We start from the raw sequence: 27,476 nt of genomic DNA on the forward strand, positions 1-27,476 counted from the left end.
ACTGGGAACACACCTTGCTCACATTTTAGAGATCAGTGCTTTGTGTACGCCTGCCCGGCTCCACAGCACATACACTACAACTGGAGCTGTACTTCTTCATGGGATGTTTTTACCTCTCATGGGCCTGTGTTGGATCATCAGGACACAAAGTTCTGTCCACAGAGGAGTAAGTAGCATCTTCTTTAAACTGTCCCACTTCGGGTTTCTTTATTTCTTCTTTTTTTTTTTTTTTTTTTGAGACAGTGTCTCGCTCTGTCACCCGGGCTGGAGTGCAATGGTGAGATCTCGGCTCGTTGGAACCTCCACCTGGGTTCTAGTGATTCTCCTGCCTCAGCCTCCCGAGTAGCTGCGATTACAGGCATCTGCCACCACCCCCAACTCATTTTTGTATTTTTAGCAGACATGGGGTTTCATCATGTTGGCCAGGCTGGTCTCGAACCCCTGACCTCAGGTGATCCGCTCACCTCAGCCTCCCAGAGTGCTGGGATTACAGGTGTGAGCCACCACACCCGGCCCCTACTTTGGGCTTCTGATTTATCCCTCAGTGAACAAGCATCCCAGTCCATTTTTTGGGTCTGATCTCCTTGGCTGTGCTCCCCCCAATTTTTTAAAATTGTGGTGGAATGCTTTTTTTTTTTTTTTTTGAGATGGAGTCTTGCTCTGTCACCCAGGCTGGAGTGCAGTGGCACCATCTCGGCTCACTGCAAGCTCTGCCTCCTGGGTTCACGCCATTCTCCTGCCTCAGCCTCCTGAGTAGTTGGGACTGCAGGCGCCCGCCACCACGCCCAGGTAATTTTTGTAGTTTTTGGTAGAGACGGAGTTTCACTGTTAGCCAGGATGGTCTCGATCTCCTGACCTCGTGATCTGCCCTCCTCGGCCTCCCAGAGTGCTGGGATTACAGGCGTGAGTCACTGCACCTGGCCTTCTGTCTTTTTAAGACTGAATAATAGGTGCGGTGGCTGATGCCTGTAATCATAGCACTTTGGGAGGCCGAGGTGGGTGGATCACTCGAGGTTAGGAGTTCGAGACCAGCCTGCTCAACATGGTGAAACCCTGTCTCTACTAAAAATACAAAATTAGCTGGGCATGGTAGAGCACACCTCTAATTCCATCTTTTGAGGAACCACTGGCAGCGGAGTTTCTGATGACCTGGTGGTTGTGTGTTTCATCTTTTGAGGAACCGCTGGCAGCGGAGTTTCTGATGACCTGGTGGTTGTATGTTTCATCTTTTGAGGAACCGCTGGCAGCGGAGTTTCTGATGACCTGGTGGTTGTATGTTTCATCTTTTGCGGAGCCGCTGGCAGTGGAGTTGCTGATGACCTGGTGGTTGTATGTTTCATGTTTTGAGGAGCCGCCAAGCTGTCTTCCACAGTGGCTGTGCCATTTTACTTTCCCACCAGTGGTGTGGGGGCTTCCAGTTTCTCCACGTCCTCACCATTACTCTGTTCTCTGTTTTTTTTGATAGTAGCCATTTCAGTGGGTAGGAGGTAATATCTTACTGGGTTTTGATCTGCCTTTCCTGAAGATTGGTGGTGGGGTGTCTTTTTTCATGTGATTAATAGGTCATTTGTGTATCTTCTTGGAGAAATGTCTTTTGCTCAGTTTTGAATCCTTGCAAAACTGTGTTTAAAGCAGCAGGTCTGAGTGTCATCTGTGAACCCCTGGGAGTCCTTAAGACCCTTTCAGGGGACCCTGAGGTCAAAACTATATTTATTTATTTTTCTTTTTCTTTTCTTTTCTTTTACTTTTGTGAGATACAGTCTCCCTCTGTTGCCCAGGCTGGAGTGCAATGGCGTGATCTCAGCTCACTTGAAACCTCCACCTCCCAGGTTCAAACGATTCTCCTGCCTCAGCCTCCTGAGTAGCTGAGATTACAGGTGCATGCCACCATGCCCGGCTAATTTTTGTATTTTAGTAGTGGCTAAATTTTGTATTTCAGTTGGTCAGGCTGGTCTCGAACTCCTCACCTCAAATGATCCGCCCGCCTTGGCCTCCCAAATCGAAACTATATTTATAATAACAGTAAGGCTGAGGCAGGCATTCACCATGCACTGGCATTTCAAATGCCACTTTACTTCATGTCTGCGCTGTAGTAGTAAGAACTGTAATTTAATTAAATCTTACACTTGAGTACGGATGTTTTATTTTTATTATTCGTGAGTTCTTTTTAAAAAACTTTACTAAAGTAATATTTATGTGCCATGAAATTGACCCATTTTAGGTATACAGTTCCATGATTATATAAGCATATCCCTATGATAAAGTTTAATTTGTAAGTTACGCACAGTAAGAGATTAACAACAATAGCCAATCATAAAATAGAGCAATTATAATAAAAATGTGAATGTGGTCTCTCAAAAGAGCTGACTTCACTGCACTCAGCCATCTGATGACGTGGGATGAAATATGCTCGCGTGATGACACGGAGGCCCTGCCACTTAGCATCGGGCCCCTCTTGACCTCCTGCCAGTGCGTCAGAAGGAAGGTCACCTGCCCCCAGTGGTCCTGGGTCACTGAGCCACGGTGAGCACAGCACCGCCGTACCCCCAGCGGATGTTGTCCAAGAGGCTGCCGAGTGACTGGTGGGCACTTGGCGTCGTGGACAGCTTGGATCTGTTGGACAGAGGGATGAGCCGCGCCCCAGGCGGGGCAGAGGAGGCCGGCGCGGGGTTTCACCACGCCACTCGGCACAGAACACCGTGTAAAACTGGGGAACTACTTTTGCAACTTTCGATTTAATATTTTCAGACTCAGGTAACTGAAACTGTGGAAAGCCAGAAAGCAGAGCTTCTGTGTGTGTCTCAGTACTCAGCGTGGCGGAGTGGCAGCGTGGGTAGAGCCCCTGCCGGCCCCCAAGTCCAGCGGCCTCAAGGGGCAGCACGTGCAAGGCTGGAGCTGCGGCTGACCCTGTGCGCTCTCCGCGGAGCACACATTCATGAGGAAGACTGGCAGACATGCCAGGGAATGCAGATCCGGGTCCTGGCAGGATCAAAGTGAGCCTGTGGCTTCAAGGAGAACAACGGACAGTGTTAGCAGTATTAAAATTGGAGCTTTCCGGTGAAAATTGGACTTTTGTGTGCTCACCAGCTTCTCGGTGTGTCAGGACTTTCTCAGGTGACCATTGCAGGATGTCACAGAATCATGCCTGGGTAAAAGACCCATTCAAAGTTCAAGATAGACCAATGGATTTCACAAGAACCAAGTTGGAAAAGTGTGGTGATAGGGTTCAGTTGCAGCTCGCTGTAAGGAGCCTTCCCCTGCTGAGTGCGGTGTCAGGGAGAAGCTCTGAGCACACTGAAAAGGCTTTTAGATGCCCCTCCCTCTCTAGCTGCATCTCTTCCTGGGGCTGTAGTGTCCTCTCCTGCTTGAGCCACAGCGGCCCTTCATGGTCGATCGCATGCAGATGGGAGGCCAGGGGTTTTCCAGGGTCAGCATTCAAGAGATTCGCAAAAAGGCAAAGAATGCCATTCCTCTCACCAAATATTTTAAAAACAGTTTCATAAATATTTGTTACTATATATTGGATATCTTGTTATTGTTAAATAATGAGATATCTTTAAGTGTCTCTTTTAATTTCTAATATCATACGTATCAATAGAAATGACCCATATAAACCAAGTAAACACAGGGAATTGATATTTACTGTATCAAAATCAGAAGAGACATTTAAAGATATTTCATGTGTGGGCTGTGCTGGAGCATGAGCTGAGCCTCAGTTCCTGCCATCTCTGTGTTTAGTTTCCAGATTTTCCACGTTTCCTATCTGTTTCCTGTCTGTTTCCCTGATCCAGTTTGGGTTGGTTGCTGCTGAGCATGCAGGTTCCCTTTCTGTAGTTACATTGTTTAGTGAAAAAAAGCAAGGTTCAGCACAGAGCATAATATATATGCTCAGGTAAAAGGGGGCAATGATTGATGGATGGAGCCCCAGTATATTGATAACTGCCTCTGGGAACGGCCCTGGAGGCATGGGATAGGTGGTCAACTTCACAGTGTACCTTTTAGAGTGGGTGGGTATTTTTTATTTACAAGTATTTCATTTGATTATGAAATATTTCATATATATAAAATAATACAATGTTTACACTGGCGTAAAGATTAATAAGAGAATAAAACAGTTGGCTGGGCGTGGTGGTTCATGCCTGTAATCCCAGCACTTTGGGAGGCCGAGGCGGGTGGATCACCTGAGGTCGCAAGCTCAAGACCAGCCTGACCAACATGGAGAAACCTCGTTTCTACTAAAAATACAAAATTAGCCAGGCGTGGTGGTGCATGCCTGTAATTCCAGCTACTCGGGAGGCTGAGGCAGGAGAATCACTTGAACCTGGGAGGCGGAGGTTGCAGTGAGCTGAGATTGTGCCATTGCACTCCAGCCTGGGCAACAAGAACAAAACTCTGTCTCAAAAAAACAAAAACAAAACAAAAGAAAAACCAGTTGCTGCTGTGCCGACATTCCAGTTAAGAAAAAGACCATCATCCTGTCTTGAAGCCAGAAATAGTACTTAGACATTTCAGCAGTGGAGGGGCCGCCTCCGCCCCGCTCCAGCGGCCTCTGTCCCTCCTTGTCCTCTTCTGGCCTGAGGCCATGTCTGTGTACACAGTATCCGCAGAACTATCTTTATACTGTTAGAATCACAATCCACATAAATTTTGGGTTTGAAGTCCCAGTTAGAAACAGAAGACTATACAATTTGTAAACCAGAAGATCTTTATTTTTGCTTCTATTTTCTGGATAATTTCTTGCTTTCTTTTTTTTTTTTTTTTTTTAACAAATTGCTTTTTAAGTTATGAAAGTAAGGCTGGGGACGGTAGCTGACACCTGTAATCCCAGCTCTTTGGGAGGCCGAGGTGGGCGGATCACCTGACTTCAGGAGTTTGAGACCAGCCTGGCTAACATGGCGAAACCCTGTCACTACTAAAAATACAAAAATTAGCCGGGCTTGGTGGTGCACACCTGTAATCCCAGCTACTCGGGAGGCTGAGGCAGGAGAGTTGCTTGAACTGTGAGGCAGAGGTTGCAATGAGCCTAGGTCGCTCCACTGCACTCCAGCCTGGGCAACAGAGCGAGACTCCATCTCAAAAAAAAAAAAAATTTAAAAAAGGAAAGAAAGTAATATGGGCTGGCAGAAGGCAAGAAAATAAAATCTAAAGCCTCTTCCCACATTCCCGACAGTTGGGTGTGTTCCTACACAGATATAAGTTCACATTTTAAAAAGGTAGATGGGACAACGGTGTTCTTTCTGCCTGACGTCTGCTGGAAGTGTGTCCCAGCTAGACGTGCAGACCAACTGTGCTGCTTTCCAGAGCCATCTTCCCCTTTACTCTGGCCAGGGGCAGGACAGCGCTCAGCACCCCCGGGCAGGTGGCTCCCGAGAGCTGAGCACTGTCACCCACCAGTGTCTGGTCTCTAGTGGCAGCCCCACGCTCGCCTTCTCAGCTTGCTCTTTGGCGCTCACTTGTTTGTTCTCTTCTGCCTTGTTCCTCTTTTCTCCCCATGCCAATATCAGTGAGAAAGGATCTTTTTTGATAGTAGGTTCGTAGGTGATGTCCTAAAAATTTTCGTAAATACAGAAAAGAACGATAACATTTAGCCACCACCCAGATACATATTTTAGATGAAAAAGCAGTACAGAGGCCGAGTGTGGTGGTTCACGCCTGTAATCCCAGCACTTTGGGAGGCCGAGGCTGGCAGATCACAAGGTCAGGAGTTCGAGACCAGCCTGACCAACTTGGTGAAGTCCCGTCTCTACTAAAAATACAAAAATTAGCCTGGCATGGTGGTACCCGCCTGTAATCCCAGCTACTCAGGAGGCTGAGGCAGGAGAATCACTGAAACCCAGGAGGTGGAGGTTGCAGTGAGCCGAGATTGCATCATTGCACTCCAGCCTGGGTGACAGAGCGAGACTCCATCTGAAAAAAAAAGGAAAAGGAGTACAGAAAAGCTGTGGTTTCTATTGTCAGCACTTTTCTGTACTTGGACATTTTTTACAATGAGCTTTTGTTACTTGTTTAGTTACACACGTGATTTTGAATACTGCATGAGTATTTTCAGAGGCAAACTATGAAGAGCTGTGTAGTGTGTTGAGTCTCAGATGGATGACTGCATAGTCAGTTTTTCTTTAAATCTCTCTGAGGCTCTGGATTTTTGAACCCCCTATAGAATAACATTTCCCAACCTCTTTTGTTTTTTGTTGTTGTTGTTTTTGAGAGAGACTCGCTCTGTTGCCCAGGCTGGAGTGCAGTGGCGCGATCTCGGCTCACTGCAAGCTCCGCCTCCTGGGTTCACGCCATTCTCCTGCTTCAGCCTCCCGAGTAGCTGGGACTACAGGCACCCGCCACCACGTCTGGCTAATTTTTTGTATTTTTTAGTAGAGACGGGGTTTCACCGTGTTAGCCAGGATGGTCTTGATCTCCTGACCTCGTGAGCCACCACGCCTGGCCTCCCAACTTCTTTTGACTTATGTGTGATCTCTGAAATGCTTTTAGAAATTTTAAAAATTACTTGTCATTTTTGCATTTCCAGAGAAGCAGTTTTAAGTTTTCTTTCGTGTTTAATTTGGATTGATATTGTTATTATGTTGTATTGAGTTGGTTTTAATGCAGGCTTAAGTGTTCATGATGCTTAAGGTTAAAATGTTAAATGATTTAAAATCTAACTACATGTTAACCCATTGAAAAAATTTTTAAACCACTTAGATACTGTATGCCATATTTGGTTTTAAACAATGTGTACACATTATTCCCAAAAAAGTACATTTTAAAAAAGTGATTCACTCAGTAATTGAGTTAGACACTTAGATATCTTATATTCTACACTTAAAAGTCGAGGTTTCCTTTACTAACCCGGATATTCTGTTGAAGATGAAGGTTTGTGATTGTTATTTATGAGCAAAGTGTAAAAGCCCTGTTTCAGTTCCAGAAATAACTTGAAATGCTCTGTGAGAGTTTTCTCTGTGAGAGAAATGCAGACGTACAGAGGTGGCCACGGGGACCCTGAACACACCTGTAGGCTTCTGATCATTGTTAATGCTTCTCATTGATGTCTGTTTCGGCACAAATACAATTAACATCCAGTTGTACCTAGATGAGCCTGGGCCAGGGCTGGAAGCAAAGCTCTGGGGCTTTTCTGGTTTAAGGGGAAAATTAATACTCAGACAGTTGATATGCGTGAACTCTCCACAAAGTGACTTTGTGGTCACTCTGACCGAGGTGCCTGGCAGCCTCTGGGGAACTGCCGTGCCTGGGTAGGTGCAGCTGTCTGGCTCAGCCTCTCCAGGCTCATCCCGCCCACCTCCCCGTTCAGTCCCCACTACTGTGTGGCTCGCCATCAGGCCTGGGTAAACATGGCCTCTGCCCCCTCCCACCCCCTACCCCAGCAGCTGCCCTTGTGCAATTAGGCTCTTGTGGACCCTTTCTGATCTCACTTTTGTTTCCATAGGGAACTGTACCTGGGGAATGAATTGTAGGTTTATACACCCTGGAGTGAACGACAAGGGGAACTACTCCCTAATCACCAAAGCCGACCCCTTCCCGCCTAATGGTGCCCCGCCTCTCGGACCTCACCCGCTGATGCCCGCCAACCCTTGGGTGCGTGATGCCTCTTCTTTCATTGTTAGCACATCAGCCAACTGAGCTGTGTCTGAATCTCAAGCTTAAGACAAGTCACTGTGCCTTAGCGCAGGCTCAGTGCCCCCTTTCGGCTGCTTCTGTCGTCCCGAGTGGAAGCAGGCCTCGGCTTTCCGAGGACGGAGTGAGGCTTGGTGGAAGGAGAGCGGCCACACACGGCCGGCTTGTGTTGTAGTTGATGTTTTTACTGTCTGGTTTCTCTGTACACTTGAAAGTTTCACTTTCTCACCTTCTCCCTTCTCGTTTTTCAATAGGGTGGGCCGGTCGTTGATGAAATTTTGCCTCCACCCCCTCCAGAGCCCCCAACAGAGAGTGCCTGGGAACGAGGACTCCGGCATGCAAAGGAGGTAAACACAATTCAGCAGAAATCCCGACGAGAAAGATGCTATTACAGGAGTGGTTCTTGACAAAACTGGGATTTCCTCGGTCCAGAGAGAGCCCCAGAAATCTCTGAAGTTAGGCGTCTGTTTCTGTGGTGTCTTTCTTTATTTTTTATTTATTTATTTTTTTGGAGACAGAGTTTCACTCTTGTTGCCCAGGCTGGAGTGCAATGGCCCAATCTCGACTCACTGCAGCCTCCGCCTCCCAGGTTCATGTGATTCTCCTGCTCGGCCTCCCAAGTAGCTGGGATTACAGGCATGCGCCACCAGGCCCGGAAGGATGGAGAGTTATATGTAACTGTCTCAGGCAGCAGCCCAGTAGGCCAGGGAGTTCAGTCCAGGGCATACCCACTGTCTTCATGGGGCTGGATCAGCACTGGGCCACACCCCAGCTGGCACTGCCCAGGAGCACAGGGTGCAGTCTCCAGCCACTCACAGAAAGCCTGGCGAGGCTGCCCGAGCCGCACCCCCAGGATCTGCACCCCACACTCCTGAGACTCAGTGTCTGCTCTTCCTGGAGAAAACTTGGAGCTTTCTGGTCCTATCACTGCACACTTCCTCCCTCTAGGCCCACGTTGGCCCCAGTGTGTGAGCTTCAGCTCTGGGGACCACTCTGCCGGCACCCAGCCCCGCTTCCTCATTTTCCTGGTCAGCCTCCCTGCTGGGAAATGACGGACAAGATGTTCCTTCTCACTCCCTCGGCATGTCACTTCCTTCCCTCTGAGACTCCAGCCACTCCACCTGCTGCTTGTCACTGAGTGACTGAACCCTGGATCTAGTTCCAAGGGTAGTTGAAGGAAGTGATGAACACCTCATGTGGGCACACGGAGGCCGGGGGCAGCTGTTTGTGCAGAGACGGGCACAGACTGCCCTCCCCAGAAAGACACCTGTGCTGTGTCCGCCCCTCACCCCTTGAGCACTTGCAGCGTGCAGCTCCTGCTCCTGCAGGGCTGCTGCGGTCGGGTGGGACGGCTCCCTTTGTGTTTCCTAACAGCGACGCGCGGTATTCTGTTCCATGTTGACTTCTTTCTTCTTACAATGGTAGGTTTTAAAAAAAGCAACTATTCGAAAAGAACAGGAGCCTGATTTTGAAGAGAAAAGGTTTACGGTGACCATTGGCGAAGACGAACGGGAATTTGACAAAGAAAATGAAGTTTTTCGAGATTGGAATTCTCGGATCCCGAGAGATGTCAGAGACACAGTGTAAGAAATGGCCCTGCCTGCCCCTCCGTTTCCTTCCTGCATGCGGCCACACTCCGGAGAGAGCAGCCATGTGCAGGGCCCCAGGGTGCACTCGGCTGAGACCCAGCCCCACTCACTGGAGTCTCAGTGACGTTCCTGAGAGCATTCAGGCACGGTTCTCAGAGCTCATCTCAGTTTTTTGCTTCTAGGAAGGAAGCGTTAGGGCTCTGTGCCGTGGGCCTTGACTGGCAGCACTCACACCGTTGTGGTTCCTGAGCTCTGAGAGTTTTCGCTGCTGTCCTTGAGGCCTCTAGAGCCCCACAAGTCTGTGTTTCTGGCTCCTCACCCCTGCCCACATTACCCAGGAGCCAGGAAACGTGTGGAGGTTGCCACAAGCCAGGAACACAACAGCTGCGGCCTCTTCGCTGTCAGGGCTGTTCTGCCTTCACTGCTTCTCCTCCAGGGCATTGATGGCTGGTTTTTGTTTTTTGGTTTTTTTTCCCGAGGCAGAGTCTTGCTCTGTCGCCCAAGCTGGAGTGCAGTGGCGCAATCTTGGCTCACTGCAACCTCCGCCTCCCTGGGTTGAAGTGATTCTCCTGCTTCAGCCTCCTGAGTAGCTGGAACTACAGGTGTGTGCTACCACACCCAACTCAGTTTTGTGTTTTTAGTAGAGATGGGTTTCACCATGTTGGCCAGGATGGTCTCGAACTCCTGACCTCAAGTGATCCTCCCACGCCTGCCTCCCAGAGTGCTGGGATTACAGGCGTGAACCACTGCACCCAGCCCCTTTATGCCTGGTCTTTAAAAATCCTGTCTTAACAGAAGAAGTGCCTGGGTCAAAGGGTGGAAGTCAGATCTTGGGGGATTGCATGGCATATAAAGTGCTGTTTTCCTCTGCCTGTGGATGGCACGGTGAGGTTCAGGGCAGGGAACTGGATTATAATTCGGGCAGATCTGAATTGGCACTCCATCATGCTGAGGCTTTAGCAGCCCTGTACATTTCTGGTTGCTATTAGGGAATCATAATCACTATGATTTCTATCTGGAGTGACAATAAACGGTGCTCAAAAAAGGAAGGCGTGCAGGGCTTGCACTCCAGGATTCGGTCCTGTCGACTTGGCCCTGCAAGGCGCTTCTCAAGGCCTTCTTGCTGGGAGCAGGCTACCCTGGGCTTTCTGCCTGCAGAAGTTGGGGGAGGAAGCCCCAGTGGCCCACACCTGCCCCAGCAGGTGAGAGCTTAGAGGTTAAAGGGATAGGTATTTAAAGACTTGGTTAACATGTACATTTTCTAATTAAGTTTTGTGTGGAATGTCAGATCACAGAAAGGAGCATTTGAGTCAGAACTCTGCAGGATCACCAGGGGTGTCTCCTGAAGCCCTGGAGGCCTTTGTGTGTTTTTGTTAGACGTGGATATCGTCTTTCCTTCCCCAGAGCTCGTGCGCACAGAGGTCTCTATAAATATGTGTGGGGAAGGATGGATTTTAGAACCTGGGCGTGATCCTTGAAACTGGAAACTCTATTTCCAGTTTCCTGGCTGGAGCAGGGACCGGAAAACTGCCTGCTTGGAAGTGGTTCGGCAGGTCTCTGAGGTTTTTTGGAGTGCCCTCTGTGTGTGTTTTGCCTATCAGTGTTGGTTACAGAAACAGGTGTCTCCCATCCTGGCACCAGGTGACAGAAACTGGCTCCTGGCTCCCTAGCTTCTCTCCCAGGAGCCGGTATCTACACTGCAGGACCCCCAAATGTTAAAGTCTTGGCAGTCAGGGCTGAAAGGTTTTCACTGGTGTCTGAAAGCCAGGTTTTTCTGTATGTTTGTATTTTGTTTGTTTTTATAGAGTAGCCTCTGTGTATGTTACAGTTAACCTGAGGCCTTTTGTGCCAGGCCTCCCCTGAGACCTGGTGAGTCAGGACCTCTGGGAACAGGGTCAGGGTGCATGTGTCACAGTGGCGAGGTGCCCTGGCTGTTTCTGATAGACACAGTGGAAAGAACTGTCAGGGTTCTGCCAGGAGGGTGGAGACCCCCCTATGATTGTCACAAAGAGCATCTAAGGGAAAGGTGGGTCCACCAGGTAGGTGGCTGCAGAGGAAAACAGTGAGTAGAGGGAGCCAGTACAGCTGGGCTGCTGAGACCCGGAGGGAAGGAAGGAGCTGCACTGCAAGTGCAGATGTCCTGGTGCGTGCTGTTGGCAGGAGTGGGTCCCCTTGTCACCCAGCCTTCTCGGTCCTACCTGTGCCCACTGCAGGCAGGGCCTCACCTGGAACAGCTGGCAAAGCAGGTCGCAGCTTGTAGGGTGTGCAGGAGGGTGACTGGCAGCCCAGTTGGCGGTCAGGCTCCAGGGCCTTAATGGCACAGAAGAGGCCAAGCCAGCAGCACTTATGTGTTGCAATCCTGCTGCATGACAGGCTTCGCATCCAGTGCTCTTGACCTGTTTTGGGTCACAGCAGGCCGAGGTCAGGGCCATGTCCCTGCCGCACAGGTGAGGAGAGTGCAACCTGGATTGATAGCTGTGACCTCCTGGTGTGGTGCCTCAACCTCAGCCACATCTGCCCCCGGCAGCATGTGAGAGGTCAGATTCTTAGCCCGACCCCAGAAAGACTGAGTCTGAAACTCCAGGGAGAGCCCAGGCCAGTGGTTTGTTTTTAACAAGCCCTCCAGGTAATTCTGATGCATATTAAAGTTTGAGAATCATTGATTTTAAGTAATTCCAGCGACATAAATTATCTGAAGATACCATGTTATTTTATTTCCTAATGTTGAGAGTTTTCTGCGGGTTTTTTGAGATGAGGTCTTGCTATGTTGCTCAGGCTGGTCTCCAACTCCTGGACTCAAGCAGTCCTCACGCCTGAGCCTCCTAAGTTGCTGGGAATATAGACGTTAGCCACCTGATGTTGAGTTTTGCAAATAATTGTCACATAGAAGCACCTTCATGCAGGCAGGCTTTGCTTACTACAGGATGGAGCTCTAGGCACTTCATTGTAGAACCAGTGGAATATGAGGCCTTTTCGAGAAGTCTTGAGGAAATAAAGGACAAGAAAATTGTTGTTCCTTTTTTTTTTTTTTTTTTTTTTTGAGACGGAGTCTCGCTCTGTCACCCAGGCTGGAGTGTAGTGGTGCCATCTTGGCTCACTGTAAGCTCCACCTGCTGGGTTCACGCCATTCTCCTGCCTCAGCCTCCCGAGTAGCTGGGACTACAGGCACCCGCCACCACGCCCAGCCAATTTTTTGTATTTTTTAGTAGAGACGGGGTTTCACCATGTTAGCCAGGAATGGCCTCAATCTCCTGACCTCGTGATCTGCCTGCCTCGGCCTCCCAAAGTGCTGGGATTACAGGCATGAGCCACCGCACCTGGCCTGTTTTTTCTTTATATCTCTTTTGGAATTAAAAATTGACCTAGCAGGATCACTTAGTAAACATAATACTTTGTGGCCGGGCACGGTGGCTCACGCCTGTAATCCCAGCACTTTGGGAGGCCAAAGCGGACGGATTGCCTGAGCTCAGGAGTTTGAGACCAGCCTGGGCAACACGGTGAAACCCCGTCTCTACTAAAATACAGAAGAAATTAGCAGGGCGTGGCAGCATGCACCTGTAATCCCAGCTACTTGGGAGGCTGAGGCAGGAGAATTGCTCGAACCTGGGAGGCAGAGGTTGCCAGTGAGCCAAGATCATGCCCCTGCACTCCAGCCTGGGCAACAGAGCGAGACTCCATCTCTTTTTTTTTTTTTTTTGAGACAGAGTCTGGCTCTGTCGCCCAGCGTGGAGTGCAGTGGCGCAATCTGGGCTCACTGCAAGCTCTGCCTCCTGGGTTCACGCCATTCTTCTGCCTCAGCTTACCGAGTAGCTGGGACTACAGGCGCCTGCCACCATGCCCGACTAATTTTTTTTTTTTTTTTTGTATTTTTAGTAGAGATGGGGTTTCACCATGTTAGCCAGGTTGGTCTCGATCTCCTGACCTCGTGATCCGCCGGCCTTGGCCTCCCAAAGTGCTGGGATTACGGGCGTGAGCCACCGTGCCCAGCCCCATTTCTTAAAATAATAATAACAATAATACTTTGCTAGACAGACGCACTCTGATTCACACCTTTAAATATTCCGTTTCTACCACCTCAAGCACTTTGTTCAGGTACCATCTGACTTATAAAACCTCACATATTGGCTGGATACAGTAGCTAGTAATGTCTATAATCCTAGTGTTTTGGGAGGTCGAGGCTGGCAGATCAGTTGAGCTCGGGAGTTGAAGACCAGTCTGGACAACATGGCAAAACCCCATCTCTACAAAATATACAAAAATTAGTTGGTCATGGTGGCACGCACCTGTAGTCCCAGCTACTCAAGAGTCTGAGGTGGGAGAATCTCTTGAGCCCGAGAGGTGGAGGTTGCAGCAAGTGAGATCGTGCCACTGCACTCCAGCCTGGGTGACAGAGTGAGACTCTTTCTACAAAAAAAAAAAAAGTTCTCACATATGTAAGACATTAAGAAATGAAATGACAACCGGGCACGGTGGCTCACGCCTGTAATTCCAGCACTCTGGGAGGCTGAGGCAGGCAGATCACAAGATCAGGAGATCGAGACCGTTCTGGCTAACATGGTGAAACCCCATCTCTACTAAAAATACAAAAAATTAGCCAGGCGTGGTGGCGGACACCTGTAGTCCCAGCTACTCGGGAGGCTGAGGCAGGAGAATGACATGAACCCAGGAGGCCCAGCTTACAGTGAGCCGAGATGGCGCCACTGCACTCCAGCCTGGGCGACAGAGCGAGACTCCATCTCAAAAAAAAAAAAAGAAATGTCATCTCTGCATAGGGCTCCTGGGGATGCTGTGCCCAGAATATTCTACAAGTCTAATAGGGACATGTGACCCAAAAGACCCGAGGGCCTCTAGTGTGCACAGGACGTCACCTGTGAGAAATGCGGTCATCAGTAGTAGCCCCACCGTGAACAGAGTTTCTGATTAAATCAGAGTCAGGCTGTCAGGCCATGGCCAGGGCCATGGACTGGGCCCCTGCCAACTCCCCATACGCCCCCAGCGCAGAAAGTAGTGCAGTGCCGGTGTATTAGAGGCGGAGGTGCAGGTTGCTGTTCTTTGGAGTAGGATGTCAGGCTGGGATACAGAGGAAACAGAACAGTAATTTTCAAAAAGCACACTCCCTTTCCTCAGGTAACAGGTCTACCAGATGCTGGTCCAGCACCTCCTTTGTCCCAGATGCTTAACTGAGAGAGTGCAAGTGGCTTTTACCTGGGATTTGCTGGTGCCCTGTGGGGAAGCCCCCTGAGTGAGCAGGGAGGGAGGGTTGGGCTACCTGGAGAGTAAGACAGGGCCTGCTCCACATGGGTAAGCCCACAGTCCCACAGACTCAGGGCAGATGGATGTATGGGTGCCCAGGCATTGCCTGTGGCCTCTGCATGCCTTTGGGGACCTCCTCCCCTGCCTTCACTTTCAGTGGCCAGCGTTGCAACAGGAAGGTGGGCAACAGGCAGGTGGGCACCAGGCCGACCATGCTGGGTTGGGGTGAGGGCAAGAGGCAGCAGGGGGCTGCGTCGCTGCTCCCTTTGTGAGCTGCCTGGGACCCTCCTTTTCACCTTGAGTCTCTGCAGCAAGCAGGGGCACGTGAGCATCTGACTCCCACCCTTTGCAGAGCACAGCCTCCCTCCACCTGGGTTGAGGTCAGCACGATTTCACCCTGAATTGTGCAAATGCAAGTTGCATTTCATTGTGTAATATTGCATAACCCTTAGATTAAAAGTGAGTAGTGTTAGACATTTTAGAACTTTTTCCTAGTACTTTTTGAGCTCCAGTTTCCTTGTCACTGAAATGAAATGGTTAAACAAAGTGATCTGGAAGCTCCAAACTTCTGTCTTACACGTTCTCTAATTGCTCGACTTTTCACCTGCCATGCCTCTCCCTGGGCAAGGCTGTGGGCAGAAACCACCTGCCCCTGATGGGCATGTCCAATGGTTCCCCTCGGCCAGGACCTCGGGTTCTCCTCTCCACCGAGGAGCAGGTCCACTCCACGTGCCAGTGCTGAGTCTGACACTGCCCAGACCTCTGGGGACGCGGGGCCTCTGGAGTGCAGATTCCACGTGTGTGCACAGGACACTGTTGGTGTTGGCTGGTTAAGTGGTGACTGCAGAACGAGGTGCGAGCCTCCCAGTTGCTGCGAGCCAGCTTTGCCCAACCTTGCTTCACCACAGAACCCTTTTCTCAAAAGGCCCATTAACATTTTGGGTTCCCTAAAACAGTTGGGGAAGAGTTTGTGCAGACCATGATACTGCCCAGTAGCATTTATTTTTAAATTGAATTAAATACCTTCCAAATTCATTTCAAGAGTGTTTCAGAATTTTTCAGGATGGTGCTGAGGAGTCCGTTGTTGGCATGGTTGCAGTTCCTGGTGGCGTGTTGTGTTGACACGTTCTCTAGAACGCATGCTGCGGAGCAGATGGTTCCGAGGCAGCCACGCTGAGGAAATGCTGTGTGCCTCATTCCTATCTGCTCATCCACGACTTCCAGAAAGCCTGCAGGAAAGAGGCCTTTTCATTTTGCTTAAGTACAGTTTCCCAAAAACAAATTTGCCGGCACCGTCCTCTTGTCAGAGAACACACGCCTCACACATTTTGGGAAAGGCTTTTCTACCCTCCTGGGCTTACGCAATCAGCCTCAGCCCACCGAGTAGTTGGGGGCCACAGCCGTGCGCCACCAGACCTGGCTGATGTTGTGTTTTTTGTAGAGACGGTGTCTCGCGTGCTGTCCAGGCTTCCTCTTCGTTTTTATGTAGCCTGATGTCATATTGCCACAGGTCTCTACAAACGTTTCCTGAGTGTTATAATTCAGTGTGATTTGAGTAGTGTACACATTAGATTGAACGATGTCCGACTGATGGGAACGGACTGAAGCTGTGTCCTTTGGGAGAGGCAGTTCTAGGCCATGTGGAGAGTTGAGGAGGCCTCGAGGGTGTTCGTAGCCACCCATCGCTGGAGCCACCTCAAGCCATGATGCCTCAGGTTCCCACCCAGTCTACCTGAAGCAGAGGGTTGGCCTGTGGCTGAGACATACCCTGGAGGGGCGTCCAGGGACCTCCCATTGCTAGTGTACACTTTGTTTCCTCTGCTCCACAGGAAAGGAGATGCGGAGTTGTGGGCCCCGCCAGGAGTTTAGAGCAGACCCCCCCACCCTGTGCGCAGTGGGGAAGAGAGCCTGACCTTCCCAGCAGCTGGACAGTTGTCCCCTCCCTGTTCAATGAAGAATCCCCTCTGTCCCTGAGATGCCACCTCTCTGGGCGTGCCTGGGTCTGCGTCTGGACCTCTTGCCTCCTCCATCTGGCCGCCGGTTTTCATGTGCTGCGATGGCACTGGCTTAATTATACAGGCTTTTTAGGATGTTTAATGTCTCAGAGGGCGTGTCTGGCGTGTCTTTTCATTTCCAGGGTTTTCTTGGCTGTTCTTGGGGTGCGATTTTTCATGTGAACTTGGGTGTCAGCTTGTCTGGCTCCTTAAAGAAGCTCATTGGTGTTTTTGCTGGGATTGTGTTAAATTATCAGTCAGTGTAGGAAGGACTGGCTTGTGGGCGATTCTGAGCTGCGCTCTCCCAGTGCAAGAGGCACCTCGCCATTATTCACGCACGCTTCGTGTCAGAGGTTTCAAAACCCCCATTTATTCATGCACACTTTGTGTCAGGCGTCTCCCCATTTATTCACACGCTCCATGTCAGGCGTCTCCCCATTTATTCACTCACGCTTCATGTCTCTCAGGCGTCTCCCCATTTATTCACACACGCTTCATGTCAGGCGTCTCCCCATTTATTCACACGCTTCATGTCAGGCGTCTCCCCATTTATTCACTCACGCTTCATGTCTCTCAGGCGTCTCCCCATTTATTCACACACGCTTCATGTCAGGCGTCTCCCCATTTATTCACATGCTTCATGTCAGGCGTCTCCCCATTTATTCACTCACGCTTCATGTCTCTCAGGCGTCTCCCCATTTATTCACACACGCTTCATGCCAGGCGTCTCCCCATTTATTCACACGCTTCATGTCAGGCATCTCCCCATTTATTCACTCACGCTTCATGTCTCTCAGGTGTCCCCCCATTTATTCACACACGCTTCATGTCAGGCGTCTCCCCATTTATTCACACGCTTCATGTCAGGCATCTCCCCATTTATTCACACACGCTTCATGTCAGGCGTCTCCCCATTTATTCACACACGCTTCATGTCTCTCAGGCATCTCCCCATTATTCACGCACGCTTCGTGTCAGAGGTTTCTCCCCATTTATTCATGCACACTTTGTGTCAGGCGTGTCCCCATTTATTCACACGCTTCATGTCTCTCAGGCGTCTCCCCATTTATTCACGCACGCTTCATGTCAGGTGTCTCCCTATTCACACGCTTCATGTCAGGCGTCTCCCCATTTATTCACACGCTTCATGTCTGGCGTCTCCCCATTTATTCACACACTTCATGTCTCTCAGTCGTCTCCCCATTTATTCACATGCTTCATGTCAGGCGTCTCCCCATTTATTCACGCACGCTTCATGTCTCTCAGTCGTCTTCCCATTTATTCACGCTTCATGTCAGGCGTCTCCCCATTTATTCATGCACGCTTCATGTCTCTCAGGTGTCTCCCCATTTATTCACACACACTTTGTGTCTCTCAGGAATCAGCTCTCCACATTTCTGGTGAAATGTGTTGATATTTTATTCCTAAGTATTTTTTTCTTCTTTCTTGCTATTGTAAATGCAGTTTTCTCCACTCTGCCTCCTAACTGGTTGTAATCAGTGTCTGTGAAGACACTGATTTCTATATTAATTTTTTTATCCTCTGCCTTTCCAAGTTTCTTCATTGTTTGTTTGAATTGGCTTTATCAAGTCTCTGGGTTTTTCATGTATAGTATCATATCATTTTGCAAATCTGAGCTCGTTTTGCTCCTTGTTTTCGTGTTCTTGTGCCTCTAGTGGGCTCCCCTTGTCCAGTCGAGGTGCCTCCACACAGGGACAGGTGGTTGCGGAGACTCCTGGGGGAGCGCCTCCTATTCCCCAGTCAGTAAGGTGCTAACTTTAGTTCCAAAGTGTGTCAGTATATTTTTATCATGCTAAAGTATCACTTCCTATTTTCTTTTCTTTTCTTTTTTTTTCTTATTTAATTTTCAAGACGGGGTTTCACTCTTGTTGCCCAGGCCAGAGTGCAATGGCACAATCTTGGCTCATGGCAACCTCCGCCTCCTGGGTTCAAGTGATTCTCCTGCCTCAGCCTCCTCAGTAGCTGGGATTACAGGCATGTGCCACCACGCCCAACTAATTTTGTATTTTTAGTAGAGACGTGGTTTCTCCATGTTGGTCAGGCTGCTCTCAAACTCCTGACTTCAGGTGATCCACCTGCCTCGGCCTCCCACGGTGCTGGGATTACAGGCATGAGCCCCCGCACCTGGCCCTCACTTCCTATTTTCTTGAGTATTTTTTATCAGAAAGGCTATTGAATTTTTGTCAGACGTTTTTGTCATCTGTGAATAGAACCCTTTGACTTTTGGCCTGCTCTTAGATGTAGTTTGTGAACGGATTTCCTAACCTTGAGCTAACCTTGCGCTCCTGGAGTAAACCCCACTGCGTCACGGTCTGTTACTTTCTGTCCCTAATGTTTCGTGTGGTCTTTTTACGCCAGTGCCCCTAAGTGATGAGAGTTCTTTTTCATTGGCCCTTTTCAGACTCGAGCCTTACGCAGACCCTTATTATGACTATGAAATTGAGCGGTTTTGGCGTGGCGGACAGTATGAGAATTTCAGGGTGCAGTATACAGAAACAGAGCCGTATCATAATTACCGAGTAAGTATGACTTCAATATCCACATAAGAACTTCATGATCTGTTCATTCAAGTTATCCCTTTTTATTTATAGTAAAAAATATAGGGCTTTATATGAGCTTATAGAGCCAGCACAATGTACCAATTTCAAAACCAAATTGATTGTTACGGAGAACGAATTCAGAGGCAGCGATTACATTAATGGTCATTTGAACAAAGACTTGCCTGAAAACTGGTTCTTGCTATGGTTTTGTTTTTTTGTGTGGTATTTGTTTGTTTGTTTTTTGAGATAGGGTCCCACTCTGTCACCCAGGCTGGAGTGCAGCGGTGCAATCTCGGCTCACTGCAACCTCTACCTCCTGGGTTCAAATGATTCTCCAACCTCAGCCTCCTGAGTAGCTGGGACCACACGCATGCACCACCATGCCCAGCTAATTTTTTTGTATTTTTTTTGTAGAGACGGGGTTTTACCATGTTGTCCAGGCTGGTTTTGAACTCCTGAGCTCAAGCAATCCGCCTGCCTTAGCCTCCCAGAGTGCTGGGATTAAAGACATGAGCCACTGCGCCCGGCCTGGGTTGTTTGTTTTGGAGACGGAGTTTAACTCTGTCGCCCAGGCTGGAGTTCAATGGCGTGATCTCACCTCACTGCAACCTCTGCCTCCCAGATTCAAGCAATTCTCCTGCCTCAGCCTCCTGAGTAGCTGGGATTACAGGTGCCCACCATCACACCTGGCTAATTTTTTGTATTTTTAGTAGAGACAGGGTTTTGCCATGTTGGTCAGGCTGGTCTCACACTTCCGATCTCAGATGATCTGCCTATCTCAGCCTCCCAAAGTGCTGGGATTACAGGCGTAAGTCACTGTGCCCAGCTTGACCTGGTTTTGAAAATGAGATTTGCCAGTATACTTACTGATGCCTGTGTCCAGGGGTGCCTGCGTCTCCCTGCTCGGGCGTGTCACTCTTCCCCGCCCCTCAGTGATCCCGTTTAGGATGTGGCGCCTGTTCTGGTCCACTTCAGCCAGCTTGTTAAGTCTGTTCCTGCGGGCCTGCTGCACTTCACTGCTCTCATGGAAGACTGGTCTATACTGAGATTTCCTCCCTGGAAATCTCCCTGGTCTGAGCCTCAGAGTTTAGCGTATTGATGAGTTATGTGCTTCAGACTGTGAGTTCCTCATCTTAGCTGTTAGGGTGATTTGACGAAGTTGCCCCAGGGAAGGGTCAGTTAGAAGCTGCTGTGTAGTTCCTGTTCTGTGACTGCAGGGACAGTCATGAGCTTTGAGGACCAGGTGCGGCTGTCTCCTCAGGAGCCCATCAGGGTGAGCTCGCAGAGGGAAGAGGGCCCCATCGTGCCGGAAAAGTCCCCCTGCTCGATGCTCTTGTGCCCCGTCTCTCCATAAAGCAGCTTCCTCATTGCAGGTGGGCTGCAGGGTCCTGCTGCTTACCCCTGGGCAGGGTACCCTGGAAGGTGGGAGAAAGCCCCAGGGATCCCTTTCCACTGCGTTCCTCTCTGCTGTGTCCGAGGGAGGGACAGCAGGGAGGCTCGGGGTGCACCCTGCATCTCCCCAGCAGAGGCCTCAAGCCTGAAACCCATCAGGTGCGTTGTGATTGGACTTTATTCAGTTTTAACCTTGAATATTAGAGCAAATGAATGAGTAAGAGCAGAGGAAAAGTTGGAAAGGGCATCCGAGGATTGTACTAGAAGAAGAGGAGCAGCCTTTTGGGTGCCCGCTCTGCTCCAGAGGCAGGGCATGTGCTCTGCTGTGGCTGCACCCCCCCGGGACAAGCCTGGAACTCCCATCTCTGGATGGACGAATGGACTTGCCCAGGCCACACGGTGGAAGGCCATCTGTGCCAACGACACCGGGCTGTGACTGCAGAATTGCTGCCCTGAGTTAGTCTAGAATTGGTGGTTGGGATGATTTCACTCCTAGTTTGTGTTTGCTCTAATTTGGCATCTGACCCGGTTTTTAACATTGTGTTTTAAGGAGAGAGCTGGGAATGAGATGAGATCCCCACTTAAGGGTGCTCCCTGATCCTGCCTCTCTCTTGCCATCTCCTCTGTACTCCACTGCACAGAGTTCAATCATAGTCGGGAGCACTTGGCGTTTTGTGTGTAGGTTTCTGGGGTACAGGTGTGATTCTGTGACACAGACAGATCGCGTGGTGTTGGAGCCAAGGCTTTCAGTGCCTCTGTCACCCAAATAACGCACGGTGTCCCCATGTGTTTGGCTTTTTAACAAAGGAAAGGGAGCGGGAGCGAGAGAGAGAGAACAGACAGCGCGAGCGCGAGCGGGAGCGGGAGCGGGACCGAGAGCGGGAGCGCCGGCAGAGGGAGCGCGAGCGAGAGCGGGAGCGCGAGCGCGACAAGGAGCGGCAGCGGAGGAAGGAGGAGTGGGAGCGTGAGCGAGCCAAGCGGGACGAGAAGGACCGGCAGCACCGTGACCGCGACCGGGAGAAGGAGCGGGAGAAGGAGAAGGGGAAGCCCAAGCCCCGCTCCCCGCAGCCGCCAAGGTAGACCCTGCTTCCTGAAGCCCAGGGGTGTGGGGGAGGTCCGGCATGCAGCTCTGTACCTAGTCCCCTTGGCCTGCGCTTCCCCTCTGTGGCCCACAGCTCTGGAGCCCAGGGGACCAGTGCAGGCCCACAGCCCGAGCCCACAGTTCCAAACCCAGAGCTCTCCGACGCAGTGCCTTTCTGTAAAACTCCCAAGGCCGTGACATCTGCCCTGAGCTCCTGGGAGGCCGTTCTCATTCTAGAGGATCTCACTGATGTGAAAATGCTTACAGTCCACGTGCAAACATCGGTGTGTTTTAATAGGCGCTGCCCTTGTATACCACGCACGGTGTGTAACTCACACCCTGGGCACCATGTTACTGTTCTCAGGAGAGTTCTGAATTCCAAAGCATGCCTGGCCCCCAGAGCTTGGGACTGGGCTCAGGTGCTGTGAGGCGTCCGTGTTGCTGGCCAGGGTGAGGCACTCTAGCAGCCAGCATGCAGGGGAGGGCTGGGCGGGCTGCTGTTGTTCCTTTGCGGAGTGGGTGCCTTGGGTGCAGAATGATCCTTGCTGCCAGCTGCTGGGGGCACAGCCAAGACCCATGAGACAGGCAGGCGCTGGGGCTCAGGACAGCCCTTTTTTTCTCTCAAATATACTTGACTGTTAGAGCAGAATGGATGGGCCTCAGTGGACATTAGAGTACTGGATGATGTTTTTGGTGGGTGTTTTTTACAACTTTATTGACATATAATTAATGTACGCTGCAACATACCCATTTAAAGTGTACAATCAGTGGTTTCTAGAATATTCACAGAGTTGTGCAGCCATCATCGCAATCAACATGAGAGCACTTTTGCCCCCTAAAGTGAAACCTTGTGGTGGCTCACACTTGCACCCTGCACTTTGGGAGGCTGAGGCAGGTGGATTGTTTGAAGCCAGGAGTTTGAGACCAGCCTGGGTAGCAAAGCAAGACTCCATCTCTATTAAAAAAAAAAAAAAAAAAAAAATTTAAAATTAGGTGGGGGAGGTGGCATGAGCCTGTGGTCCCAGCTACTCGGGAGGCCAAGGCAGGAGGATTACAGGATCGCCCAGGTGTTGGAGGCTGCCATGAGCTACAATCGCACGGCTGCACTCCAGCCTGGATGACAAAGTGAGACCCTGTATCTAAAAAAAAAAAAAAAAAAATTAATTGTTTTTTAAAAATCTAGGCTGGGCACGGTGGCTCACTCTTGTAATCTCAGCACTTTGGGCGGCCGGGGTGGACAGACTGCTTGAGCTCAGGAGTTGAGATCAGCCTGGGCAACATGGCAAAATCCCGTCTCTACAAAAAAATACAAAATATTAGCAGGGCGTGGTAGTGCACCACTGTGGTCCCAGCTACTCGGGAGGCTAATACGGGAGGATCGAGGATCGCTTAAGCCCAGAAGGTTGAGGTTGCAGTGAGCTGAGATAGCACCACTGCACTCTAGCCTGGGTAATAGAGCAAGATTCTGTCTCAAAATAAAAAGAAGAAACATTGTACCCATCAGCAGTCACTCTCCATTTTCCCCACACTTCCCAGTCTCTTAGCAGCTTTGTGTCTCTAGGTATCTGCCCATTCAGAACGTTTTGTAGAAACGGAAGTGTGCAATACACGGCGTTTTGTAACTGGCCTCTTCCACTCCGAGCGTTTTTAACATTTGTCCACGTTGTAGCGTGGGTCAGTGCTTTATTCCTCCATGGATGCACCGCATTGCATTTCTCTGTTCGTCTGTTGATGGACGTTGGGTTGTTTCTACCTTTTGGCTGTTGTGAATGTGAATTTGTGTGCAAGTTTTTGTGTGGACATAGGTTTCCATTTTTCTTGAGCATATACCTCAGTGTGGAATTGCTAGATCACATGGTCACTCTATGTTTAGCTATTTGAGAAACCCTCAAACTGTTGTGCAGAGCAGCTGCACCTTTTACATTCCCGCTAGCCGCGTAGGAGGGCGCCATCTCTCCGCATCCTTGTCTGCACTTGCTGCGGTCCGTCTTGTTGATGACAGCCGTCTTGGTGGGTGTGACGTCTCCCTGCCGTTGAGATTTGTATTTCTCTGATGATGGATGATAATGAGAGCATCTTCTTCTGTGCTTATCAACCATTTGTATATGTTCTTTGGAGAAACGCCTATTCAGATCCTTTGCTCATTTTTTGTTTTTTATTATTGAGTGGTAAGAGTCCTTTATGTATTCCAGATACGAGTCCCTTATCAGGTTTATGATGTGCAGTTCCAATTAATGTTTTCTATTTTGTTGCTTATGGTTTTGGTGTCATGTAAGATACCATTGACTAATACAGGGTCATAAAGATTCACTGCCGTGTTCTCTTCTAAGAGTTTCATAGTTTTAGCTCTTACACATAGGTCTTTGATCCAGGCTGGGTGACAGAGAGAGACCCTGTCTCAAAAAAAGGGGGGGTGTCGATGAGAGCATGAACGTTGCTCCGTCTCAGGGTTGGTTTGTGTCAGCGTCCCCGTGGGGGTGAAATGCGAGGAGGGATCAAGGCAGTTCCTTATTGGGAAACAGCCCGAGACCTTCCAGGGCCACGGCCTGCAGGACTTCCCAGTCAGGAGTCTGTACTTCGAACTCAGGGATGTTGTTTGACTTGGCTCTCATAAAAATCCACATTTGGGCCTACACCTTCCAATAACACTGGACTCCGCTAGACCTGCAGGCATGGGCAGCTTCGTGGCTGGAGCCACGCAGTGGCCACACTTGGAGGGGCCACAGTTCTCATGCTCCCCTCAGAGACCTGGCAGCCATCAGGACCTGCGACTGTGGCTCTGGAAGGATTTGCTTTCCACCACGGGACAAAAACAAGCCCCTTGTCCTCATCATCTTGTCCGTGTGGCTGGACGACACCCGCTCTTGTGTACAGTGGAACACAAGTCGTCTCCTCTTTTCTGAAAGTCAGCTCTCAGGCAGGACTTCGCAGGCCTGTTTCAGGGTCACTCATGGCTGTAGCTGCTGCTTAGCCGGTGGCAAGTGCCAGTTTTGACTGTTTTCATTCTCCAGCTCACAGTGAATGCACTTCCCTAAATGTGCTGTATTTGTCATACTTTCCTAACACTAGGCAAAGTAATCTTCTTAAAGAACATTCAGAATAAGTGACATATTTCACATGTTTTTAATCCTTTTATGTTACAGTAATCTCTAAGTTATTTTGAAGTTTACATGGTCATCCAAACGGGGAAACCGTCATTGACCTTGACATTGTGCCGCCTTCTTCAGCCTTTCAAGCCCTTTTGGGTAGAAGCCCTTCCCCTACAGCACACACAGTATTTTCAGTGTGCACTCAGCCTAAGGCTGCCTTCTCCCCTGAGACCCCACTGCAAAGGTGCGACCCAGCACCCCATGCACACACCCCCAGCCGCTCCCTCTGCCCAGATGGGCTGCCCCCACTTCCTCCATTCCGTCTGCCTGGACGGGCTGCCCCAACTCCTCCGTTCCCTCTGCCCAGGTGGGCTGCCCCCACCTCCTCCATTCCCTCTGCGTTTGACAGGCTGCCCCCACCTCCTCCGTTCCCTCTGCCTGGATGGGCTGCCCCCACCTCCTCCGTTCCCTCTGCCTGGACGGGCTGCCCCCATCTCCTCCGTTCCCTCTGCCTGGACGGGCTGCCCCCACCTGCTCCGTTCCCTCTGCTCGGACGGGCTGCCCCCAGCTCCTCCATTCCCTCTGCCTTTGACAGGCTGCCCCCACCTCCTCTGTCCCCTCTGCCCGGACGGGCTGCCCCCACCTCCTCCGTTCCCTCTGCCTGGACGGGCTGCCCCCACCTGCTCTGTTCCCTCTGCTCGGACGGGCTGCCCCCAGCTCCTCCATTCCCTCTGCCTTTGACAGGCTGCCCCCACCTCCTCTGTTCCCTCTGCCCGGACGGGCTGCCCCCACCTCCTCCGTTCCCTCTGCCAGGACGGGCTGCCCCCACCTCCTCCGTTCCCTCTGCCTGGACGGGCTGCCCCCACCTCCTCCGTTCCCTCTGCCTGGACGGGCTGCCCCCACCTGCTCCGTTCCCTCTGCTCGGACGGGCTGCCCCCACCTCCTCCATTCCCTCTGCCTTTGACAGGCTGCCCCCACCTCCTCCGTTCCCTCTGCCAGGACTGGCTGCCCCCACCTCCTCCATTCCCTCTGCCAGGACGGGCTGCCCCCACCTCCTCCATTCCCTCTGCCAGGACGGGCTGCCCCCACCTCCTCCGTTCCCTCTGCCCGGACGGGCTGCCTCCACCTCCTCCAGGGTTTTGCTCAGATTCCTCTGCACAGGGAAGTCTCCCCATCCCCTCCTGCTTGCCGGCCTGCTTTCTTGTTCTTCATGGCCCTCAGTGCCCATCTGGAGCCCTCGCAGCAGGTGGTCCTGGGGCACCACCGTCTGCCCTGCTCCCCGTTGCAGCCTCTGTGCCTGTCCCAGAGTCCTGCACAGGTTGGTGCTTACCCACATTTGGGGGTGCTCACTTATATTTGGGGGTGCTGTCCGTGAGTTTTGGATTTGGTATCAGCCTGCATTTTTACCTGCATGTCATAATTGATTGTTACAGGGTTGCTAAAATTGCACATTGATTTCTACAAACAGAACCAGCTGAGTCTGCTTTCCAGATTCACAAAATAGGGGTTTTCACGCCACCCAGATCCTTGGTTTTAGAAGCAGAGACACAGAAAGGCAGTGATATCCATGTGGAAGGTCACTGCGCTGTGTTGCTCTGGGTTTATGAGTCCGTCAGCATGTCCACTTTGGTGGCTTATGGGCTCACGTGCCTGGCCACAGACGCCCTTCCCCAGCCCCTAGTCATGTATTCTGCCTGTTTCTAAGCAGCCAGGGGCTCTTCCCAGTCAGGAGTCTGTAATTCCAACTCAGGGATGTTTTCTGTGTACAAGAATGTACTTCTGGGGTACGCGTTAGAGGGCCGCCATGCCTAAGGTTGCTGTGTTCCTCTGCTGTGGCCCGCACGTTAGTGACCCGCGGAGTGGGAGGGCAGATTCCCAACTGCTGTGCCCGTCTCCTGTGTGCTCAGCCTCCCCAGAGAAAAGCGGGTGACGGATCCCAGGAGGCTTGGAGAGGGTAACTCTGCCAGCATGGCCACCAGACAGCAGGTTGCCATCGCCAGCCCCTGAGCCCTCAGCTTCACAGAGGAGTCTCACATTCAGGAAGGGACTGGGAGGTGCTCAGACGTTCTCTGGCCTGATCTGGGCTCACAGCTAGGGTTCAGGAAACTCTGTACTAAATGAGTTTTTCTTAAAATCAAACACAGCTGCTCTCACCAAACTGGGCCGAGCCGCTCTTCCCACCTGTTTCTGACCTGGTTCATTTCCCTTCTGTGAGGCTCACGTCCCTTTCTTTCCTTCCTGAAGCACTTGCTTGTGCTCCTGGGGCTGCCTCAGCCCCTTCTCGGAGCTGCCAGCAGCAGGGCTGACGTTCTCTGCGTCGCTTGCCTGGATTCATTCAGCCGGCTTCCGGGTGCTGGGGAGTCCCCGGTCTTGGCCTTCACTCACCTTTGCGGGAGCCCTGCCAGGCCCGCTACCTGCCTGGAGGACAAGGGTTTCCCCAGCGCAGAATTTCCAGCCAGTGCTCCTGCTTCCTTCTCCCTTATCAGCCAGAACTGGCCTGGCTGCCTTTTCAGGAGCAGCTGAATTCCCTTTGCAGTAATACACGTATTGAATGGGTGGGTCTTTGGCAGGTTGGGAGTTTGTAATCATTAGGTGGATAGAAAGAACTTTTCTCACCTAAACTGGAAGAAAATGACACAGTTTTACCCAGGGAGATCCATTTGAGAAGATTCTGCCTTCAGCTACCGAGCAGAACATGAATGAGGGGCTCTGCAGTGTCCGGCATGGCTGCACCAGAGCTAGGCCTTGCATGGGGGCTACACCTAGTGAAGCGCAGTCACTTTTGTTTCGTCTAAAGCGTGGTCCAAGCTCGTTATAGCAGGCACTTCACCACCCCAAGCTTCACGAGAGGGGGTGCAGTCGTGCAGCGGGAGGAGCAAGAGTTGGCCGCTGTT

The 27,476-nt window shown here is 50.8% G+C and overlaps 1 protein-coding gene across 14 annotated transcripts in view; it reads left to right on the plus strand.

Moving 5' to 3' along the window:
* Positions 1-27,476, plus strand: part of ZC3H18 (zinc finger CCCH-type containing 18) — a 62,501-nt gene that overhangs the window by 20,047 nt on the left and 14,978 nt on the right. For all 14 annotated transcript variants that reach the window (XM_055100800.2, XM_055100801.2, XM_055100796.2 and 11 more), the window contains 5 exons: positions 7,436-7,584; positions 7,878-7,970; positions 9,049-9,206; positions 18,882-18,999; positions 21,220-21,488. In XM_055100800.2, the coding sequence (XP_054956775.1) occupies positions 7,436-7,584; positions 7,878-7,970; positions 9,049-9,206; positions 18,882-18,999; positions 21,220-21,488 (787 nt within the window). The remainder of the gene's footprint in view (positions 1-7,435; positions 7,585-7,877; positions 7,971-9,048; positions 9,207-18,881; positions 19,000-21,219; positions 21,489-27,476) is intronic.

Source organism: Pan paniscus, chromosome 18, assembly GCF_029289425.2.
Source record: "Pan paniscus chromosome 18, NHGRI_mPanPan1-v2.0_pri, whole genome shotgun sequence".
NCBI classification, from domain to species: Eukaryota; Metazoa; Chordata; class Mammalia; order Primates; family Hominidae; genus Pan; species Pan paniscus.